The following is a 9,189-nucleotide window of genomic DNA, read 5'->3' on the forward strand; positions in this document are numbered from 1 at the left end:
AGAGAGAGAGAGAGAGAGAGAGAGAGAGAGAGAGAGAGAGAGAGAAGGGGAAAGGACAACACAGCCAAATTCTCCACAGTTTCCCCTGCTATCTCTTCTGCCAACACTTTTTTTAAAAAATAGTTTTTTTCTTGATTTTTCTACATTGTATTTTTCTGCCCCGTGGATGGTTGAAGGGCGCCACTTGTTGTAGGTCCTATTTCTGTTCTTTCCCGTTGCTTCCGTCTGTCTCTATTGCTTTTTCCCCCCAGGACTAAATGACCGTTGCCGTGTCGTCAAACGATAATCGATCAAGCCCGCCCCTTGTACGTCTCGGTCTGTCTCTTCTCCCCCCGCCCCCTCTCTAATCAAACCATCTCTAGAATTTACACCGACCCGTTTTGTGGTATTTACTATTGCCCTACCCATCTTTGCTCTACTATATTCGCTTGTGGGCCTTATAACACTGTCTTTGAACTGTGCCGGGAACGTCTGGTACGACAGACGAAAGTGGTGATGTATTGGTCGACGTTTTATTTTCAGTGATGACGATGCGTATGTGGTCTGTTAATAGAATGTTCCAGAAAATGCCTCTTGGGGTGAGAGCTAGAAAAGGATAAAGGATCGATGTTTTCCTCTGTGTTGCCACTTCTTGTGTCTCTTTGGGTGCTGTATATCTCCAAATTTGCTATCACACTCTTCCTATTTCATCTTAAGACTAGCCTTGACTTCCTTTTTCGGTGGGCTGTGATTTCTTCCGTCTTTGCCCAGCTACCATTGTTGATTTCTGTTGATTGAGGTCTATGTGCTTCTTCGTCTTTTAACTCTTTATCATCTTTATATGTTAGTGGAACATAATAGCTTCAATTTCTGTTACTTTAGTTTTGACATAAGTTTAGTCAAGAGTCTTTTGTTTTGGAGTTAACCTTTTTATTTTACTTCTCTTTTTGACTAGTAAGCTTACGGGTTTCTTCTAGTGCATTGGCGAATTGTTGTTTGGAGTCACACTGTTTGTTTTTAATTCTCTTTTTAAAAAGTAAGCTCACTGCATACTTCTAGTGTCTCAGAGAGTGTGATCTCTTTTACTTTGCGTCTGCAGTCTCAAGCGGTCAGGTTTTATCAGGCAAGAGGACCATTCTTTTCTTTTACTGGTACCTATGATGATATAAATCAGAAAGGAAGCAGAACCTCCTCGGTTTTACATGAATTTAAGAAAATATTGTGCTATGTTGTGTTACACATGTGTGATATTGCTTTGTTGTTGTTTTTTTCGCAGACTTCGGCAGGCAGGCTTGAAGGGCCTCCAGGGAGTTGTGCGTAAGACAATCAGTGACGACCTGCAGGTGAACATTTGGGAGGCTGTCCACATGGACAAGATTGTGCCCTCGTTGCTCTACAACATGCAGGACCAAGGGTAAGCTCTCCACGCTCTCCACTTCCACTCCCAGTGGGGACTCGGGGTTGTGTAGTGGTTTTGTTCTTTCCTGAGTTTATGGAACTAAATTTATTGTTTCAGTCTACAATTTTGCTGATTCTGATCTGACAGAACATGTTATTTGGGTACAGATTTTTCCTACTCTCGGTGTAATTGAACCCTGTTGTGTTCTCCACTCTGTTTCTTTTTGTTTTACCTCTCTTGTTTCAGTTTATCTGTCTTACTTTTTCCCAGCACTAAATGATCATTGATCGTTATTGTGTCAATGTTCTTCTCTTTACGAATCAAAATCAAAATTCCAACTGGAACTAGTGCACCTGTGTGTATGCCCTCACTATGACAGGGAGTGATCTTGAAATGACCACTTTTTCTGCTTGTTGATTTCAGTTATAGCCCTAGCAGTGATGCAGACGACAGCCCACGAGAAGAAGAAGAGCCCTCGCACATGGCGGAGGTTGTGTTTCGTGACCTCATCTGCCGCGCCTCATATGGAAACATCAAGTCTGTTTTGTCACCAGTGCTCATGTGAGGTTTTTTTCAGGCATTTCTCTCTCTCTCTCTCTCTCTCTCTCTCTCTCTCTCTCTCTCTCTCTCTCTGATGGCAATGTTTAGGTGGGTGTGTGTCTTTTTGTCAAATATTTCTTGTACAGCGAATAGATCAATTGAAGCATTTGGAATTTGGGAGAAAAGCCTAGCATTTGAAAATGCATTGAGTAAGAAATTTTGATTTATGGCTTGTAAAAGTGATCTGATGGACTTAACTTTGAGAACCAACACTTACCAATAGCATCCCTCTACCTCCCATCTCTGTCTGAGGGAGAGATTTGTCTGTGTTTCCTGTAAGGCAATAGATAGATGGTAAATCTACTGTCATTTTCAGATATGCTTGTGTCTGTTCTTTTTTTTTTTTTTTTACTTTCTCTCAGTATTCTATGAATGGTATTTTTACCTACTAGTATTTTAACCTCTGTCAAAACAATTTGGCAGGTGGTTGGAGGGCGCCCCTGGTAGGTCCTACTTTTTTACTTTCTTTCCGTTGTTTCTGTCTGTCTGTCTGTCTGTCTGTCTGTCTTTCTGTCTGTCTGTTTTACTTTTTCCCAGCCCAAAATTACCATTATTAGGTCGATGTGCTTCTGTTTACTCAAATAAACAAGCATCTTATTTTTTTTCACTTTCAGCCATCTGGACAATCACAACCTGTGGGTCCCAAATGACTTCGCCATCAGAGTCTTCAAGATTATCATGTTCTCTGTACAGGTTTGTTCACTCGTTCACAAAGGGTAGTTCTTGAACAAAGCAGGGCCTTCTACCCACACCAGCGATATATGTAGGTCCAGAAACAAATGAGATTTCTTGAATACAGCAGTTTTGTCATAGGCAGAAGCTGTTAATACACTAGAGTTCATGTGCTCTTTATGCACTGCAGTTCATGCTAAATAGTGTTTAATTGTATGAAATCAAGATTTTCTATGGTCATACATGGACCATATATCAGACAGGAGAATTTTTTTTAAATGCAGTAAAATAGAAAATGAAAAGTCTAGTTACCTGCCAAGAAAAGTCACCTGTCACTGTCACCTGTTACCATGACTGTGTTCATCCATTGGTGGCCCACTCTTTGTCACAACAGGCATCCATCTTCTCTGGTCTCTGCTTTGATGTGTTATTTCATGAAATTGTAGATGACTGTTGGATTTTATGCTTTCAATGTTTGATATGGGAGATTTTCCCTTATTTCTCTGTTTTTCTGTTTTTCTCTGTAGCACAGTTGTTGTTAGGTCTGTTTTTATGTTTTTATTTGGGGGACCAAGGTATCTGAATCTCCTTTTGTTTGTCTTAGAAAACAATCTACGCCATTTATCAAATTCTTTCAGGACATCTTCATTTGTTCTTTTATCTGTCTGGTTGGCAAGAAAAGTGGGATAATAAAATTTCGGTTGTGAAGGATAGTACCTCTGCCTGCTTAAGAATTCTGTCCTCTGTCAGAAGGTGGTTGCTGGGCAGCAGTGACAGGTGCTTCTTCTTCTCTTATCTCGGCTGTTTCTTTCTGTTCTTCTTGCGTTACTCAAGCATGAAATGGCTGTTATTTTGTTGATATGGGTCTTTTTATTCAAACTTACAAAGCAAACATGACCCCCCCCTCTCTAGTACTAAGGCCTTCTCAGTCTATTCCGTGCCAACTATAGTTTTTGTCTGACCCACAGAGCCAGCACGGATACCTTGTGGTTCAGCAACTCTTGGCTCATGTAGACAAACACGCGCGCAGCGACCCGCGCATCAAGACGTGTATTGTCACTGTGCTTTATGAGGCTGTGCTCATCGCCGCCGGCAACTCCACTGGCCCGTCGGTGCTAGAAGTGTTCAACAACTTGTTGAGACATCTCCGCATCTCCATTGATAGAAAGAGCTCAGACGAAGAACAAAGAAATGAAGAGGTCAAGTTTGAAGAGGTCGTTGTAAACACTATTGGTGAGTGAGCTTTAGAAGAGAAAGTATTTCTGAAATGACATTGTGCTTGACTGATGCTGAGAAAAATACATTTAGTTCTCAAATCACAAAGTACAAGAGGGAAGATAAGAGAAAGTAGTTCAGTGATCACAAATTGCATATGTGATGGTGAGAGAAAAAATTTCTGAGATCACAAAGTGTTGAAGTCATGGTTTTATAAAGAAGTTGTGAAATCACAGTGGGCTTGATGTCTCCAGGTTCTAGGGAAAAGTGAATAGTTATAGGTTATAGGAAGTCAACACGAGGATAACCATGTATTTTTCACTCCAGGACAAGGTCGAGGGATACATGAATGGAGCAGTTGTAGTTTATTTTGAGTTAAAGTGATAATAGCCGTGCTCTCAGCAGGGTTAAGGTAAAGGGATTAGGGAGTATTGCATTGTTGTTGAGTGTGGAGATATATTTACAGTGCACAGATGGCTCATTCTGTCTCCAGTTGGATTTTTTCCTTGTACTGGGAAATACACAGCATTGATTTATGAATGAATACTTCTTCTGTATTTGGAAAGTTGGAAAGACGAATAAAATAGAAAGCAGTTTTTTGCACTAATAAGAACAGATTTTGTTAATGTACTTTTGCCATATAAATGTACACTGTCCTATTTTTCTCCAAGGTGAATTTGCCAACAACCTCCCAGACTACCAAAAGATCGAAATCATGATGTTTATCATGGGAAAGTTCCCGCAGTTCACAAATGAGGAAGAAATCGGGTGAGTGAATAAATGTTTTGGTATTGAAAGATTGGGTGAGTGAAAAAGAAATAGGGTAAATTTAAAAGAGAGAGGGTTTGTAAAAAAGTGATTGGATGAATGGAGAAGAGATTGGGTGAGAGGAGAAGAGATTAGGTGAGTGTAAAAGGGATTGCGTAAGCGAAGCAGTTGGGTGAGGGGAAAGAAAGTTAGCTGACTCCACATCACAACTCTACTGTTGGTGTCCCTAGGGACAGGTTGAATGTTTTTGACCCTCAGGGTTGGCTTTCCATGTTTGAGTTGCGTTGCTTTCTAAAGTTCTGTGGCGTTAACTGCTTCTGAATACTGTTTGTTTGAAGTTTGTGTCATGTGTAGGTCATCCAGGGTGTCCAGCTGATTTGTTTCCAAGCTACTCACCAGTTGTCTTTTCAGCTTGTCTTTGAATCAGGAGGGATTGCAACCTATCACTTACAACTTGCTGATCAGCAACTATAATTTTCCTTTTTTCATGGAGGCAATGTGTAGCATGTGTCAAAACTTGAAGCTAACAGAAAGCTATTATGTGCTGCATGTATGCTTTCAGACTCATTCTCGTAAGATATTGTAAGAATGGCATGGACTCTGAAGTAATGGGATTTTAAGTTTTTCTTGAGGAGTTAAGGATAACAGGGATGCTGTTAATTTGGGGGCTTTATTTCCTGCTATTTCTTTTATCGCTGTTGAAAAGAACTTTAATTGTTCTCAATGATTATTATCTAGATAACTTAAACTGCTTATTCGTTGTATCTCTTAACTTTTGTTTTGTTTGCAATTACACCTTCATAACTTATCAGTTATTCTTTTAAAAAAGTCCCAGTGGCATTTCTGTGGAAAAGATTAATTTGAAAGTATTGGTCAAATCATTTTGTCATTTTTAATATAGTAATGTCATCTTTATTTAGCAGCCTAGTCGTGTGTATGTTGTTAGTCTCTTGAAACACGTCTATTCTTCGACTCTTATTATATGACCTTATTTTGTAATGTTGCAAGTGCAGTAAAACACTTACTAAAACAAAACTCTATAGCAAAACCTCTTATCTCCAGCACTTATAATATGACCTGCTGTATTGCAAGTGCTGTAATACTCTTATTAAATATAGACCTCTAGCTGGCATTATTCTACTAAGAACTGTCAGATGGTTCCAGAGTGCTGTTATTATGTTTGCAATGATGGCTGAGCATCGGTGGCCTAGTGGTTAGGCTCTCGGACTCGCAACCGTAAGGTCGTGGGTTCGAATCCCGTCAGGGGCTCGACGTTGTGTCCTTGGGAAAGGCACTTTACACGAATTTTCCTCACTTCACCCAGGTGGGAATGGGTACCCGGCTGTAGACAGCGAAAGATCTTGTCAGTTTGTTAGTGTTTGAGCGCTTAATCAGCTGCTTGTACTGTATGCTTCCCAGGAAGCTGAGAATGTTTCTGAGTGTTCTATGGTCTGCTGGGGTAATAATATAGTGTAAAGCGCATAGAGCCTGCTGTTGAGCGGGGATATGCGCTATATGAATGCTATCTATTATTATTATTATTATTATTATTATGTACACTCTGTACGTTAAGAGAGTCGTTGTAGATTTGTGTAATATAATTATGGAGGGGGGGGGGGGGGGTGAGGATGCTCAATTTCTCTTCGTGGGTAGCCAAAGTGCCACTAACATCGACAGAATGAGTTAATGAGTATTTCTGCTTTATTTTCTCCTTCAAGGTTCTCCGCAGAGAAAGTGTTCGACCCTGAGACCGTGATTAAGTAATTTATGGCAGTTCTGCCTTGATTAACCTCGCCTCAACCATTACACGTTAACAACCCCCATACCCCTGCCCTACCTTACTGCCTCCTTCCACATGCACACAATGATTTCATTGACCAGTGGCCATTGATTTGATGTACAATTCCCCTCCTGCTACCTCCACCATTTGTACTTTTGTCCTCGAAAGAAACAGAGAAGAGAAAAGAAAAAGAGGAAGTAGAAATTTTTTTTTTTAAAGAAAAAGCTTAATAAAAAAAATTGAACAAAGTAGTGGAACTTTTCCCAAGTTCATATCTTCGCTGTCGCAAGCAATAAATTTAAGTCCAGATTTTAATAATTTTCTGTTTTTACTCCCTCCCAAAGCTTTATCAAAGATGCACCTTTCAACGTCACCAAAATGCAGTTAAATGCTGTGATCAAAGGCTTACAATTTTCTTGCTTTTCATGATTTTTTTTTTTTTTCATGAACAGCACCACAAAAACTTTTTTTGTCTCTGATATTAAAAAGTACCCAAAAACTCTGAAATGGATTGCGTGCAACACTGACAATATCACATCCACATTGTTTTTGTCTGTGCACAGGTCGCAGCATCTGCTTTACCCTCCCTTGATGCCACCGTGTGCCTTACACCCCGAAGTGTTTCCTTTTTGTTCCTTCCACTCCTTTATCCCTTTGTTTTCTACCTCTAAAGTTGATAAGATTTACATGTTTTGCCAATGAAATAAGGCACTTGCTGAATGCACACATCTTAAGATTAAAAGAGTTGACAGCTATTATACACTTTGTGTCAGCCCAGGTAATGAAGCATTTGGCTCACTGTAATCGACTTTGATTGAAAGTTTGCTGACAGAACATAACCATGATTGGATGGCCAGTTTTTTTGTAGAAGTTACTTAAAGTGAAACATCAAAACGTTCGAGTTGTGAAGTTACACAAAAGAGGCCCCTCTATGTTGTGAAATAATGATGTATTAACTATTGCAGACTGTGCACACTGCGCTTGTTTTGTCCTTACTTTCCTCTTCAATATTTGAATTACTTATTTCACTCTACATTTTTCTTTCCTGTAGGAAACTAGACAAGCAACTTTCTGTCAACTTACTGAGGACTTTGCTCAAGGTAACTCACTCTGTTTTTATTCATTTTTTAATCAGAGAGTGATCTGTATGCATCATTTTGTCTGATTTCACATCTAGAGCTCCGACAATAATTCAAAGATTTTAAAAAAAATAAATGATTCAAGCTTTTAATGCCATGCTCTCCCCTATTTGAATCATACTTGGAATTTACCACCTATCCAAGACTACCACGTGTATAAACAACCATTGTCCACTGCTCTGTTCTTTTATTTATCAATCAACAGCCCACAAAACCTGTCCAAGGCAACCACACAAATCCCCAACAACAACAACCAAAAAAAACCCAAACTTCCCTTTTTGCCCTTCCTCCAAAACAAAAAAAGAACATTTGTGAGGCCGCGTGGTGGAATCAGGCTCTCGTCAAAATAATCAAAGTGAAGAAACTTGCATTTTCCCGCAGGTTTGTGAATTTTTATCAAATTTTTGTTTTTTGGCTCAACACCTTTCATGCCCATTAAAGAACTCATTTCTGTGTGGATTTTTCTGAAAAACGTTGATTAAAGGCACAAAAAATGTTAATGTTCAGTTACCACAGATTCTTAAGCTAAGGAAATAACTAATCTTTGGCGGCCATTTTCTCTCTAACTTTACCACTGAAAACAGGTGACCCCCACCTCCTTCATTTGCAAATATCTCGACTTGTATTCAAGATAAATTGATATTTTTTTCATCCAAATAAAGGCAAGTGAACAAGCTTTAAGATGATACCAATAACTCCACGTGCCCAAAAATTGAGGAGCGCCTTATTCCACCACGATGCCTCACATTTTACTGAACCTAATGGCAGTCCTAAACCTGCGACAGCCTCTGGTTTCGACCTCAGGAGCTTTTGTTTCCTTAATTTTTACCAGTTCTGCTTAAGACATCAACTTGTCTAAGACAATCATTGTCTCCTCAACAATGGATGGCCATCCTTTTATTCTTCTTCTTCTTCTCGATCGTATCACACCTGAAGTCCGGTATCTGTCATATATTGGGCCATCCTACTCAGTTCATCTGTCAGCCCGTACAGCTTCTCTTGTAGTGCCAGTGGGGGCCATCTTAGACAACTATCTGGTCTCATGTTCATGTCAAAGTTGCAAATTCTAAAAACCCAAGACTTCACTTTTGCTGATAGGGTGGTTTTTAGAATTTGCAACTTTGACATGAACATGAGACCAGATAGTAAACAATTTGTCTAAATCTGACAGCAAAAGAACAGAGTTGTCTAAGATGGCTACTGTGGTTGTTCCACTGGGCAGGTCCTGGGCTGTCAGAACTAGTCCAGTTTATTGTGTGTGAAGGGGAACACATCTGTGTCAGTGCTCAGGGCTTAGTGGCAGGAAACATGGAGTTGTTTAGGTACAATGACTGACTGCTGTGCTGACCACACTCATTTAAATATGTACATGCGCGTGCGCACACACACACACACACACACACACACACACACTTAGTCACTGCACTGACCAGGCACAAGCACATACATACACACCATACGTGCACACACACTCATTTAGTCACTGCACTGACCACGCACAAGCACGTACATAGACACGCACCATACACACACACACCCATGCACACACACACACATACACTTACTCACTGCACTGGCCAGGTACAAGCACATACACACCACACACACACACACACACACACACACACACACACGCG

At 40.1% G+C, this 9,189-nt stretch overlaps 1 protein-coding gene across 1 annotated transcript in view; it reads left to right on the forward strand.

Annotated features, from left to right (window-relative positions):
• The window catches only part of LOC101859921 (protein EFR3 homolog B), a gene marked incomplete in the record, with an annotated part of 48,654 nt that overhangs the window by 18,219 nt on the left and 21,246 nt on the right, over window positions 1-9,189 (forward strand). The window contains 6 exon segments of the mRNA XM_035968931.1: window positions 1,256-1,393; window positions 1,802-1,939; window positions 2,593-2,671; window positions 3,619-3,883; window positions 4,537-4,633; window positions 7,465-7,513. Coding sequence (XP_035824824.1) covers window positions 1,256-1,393; window positions 1,802-1,939; window positions 2,593-2,671; window positions 3,619-3,883; window positions 4,537-4,633; window positions 7,465-7,513 — 766 coding nt within the window.

The sequence above is a fragment of the Aplysia californica genome, unplaced genomic scaffold (assembly GCF_000002075.1).
Source record: "Aplysia californica isolate F4 #8 unplaced genomic scaffold, AplCal3.0 scaffold00098, whole genome shotgun sequence".
Classification (NCBI taxonomy): domain Eukaryota; kingdom Metazoa; phylum Mollusca; class Gastropoda; order Aplysiida; family Aplysiidae; genus Aplysia; species Aplysia californica.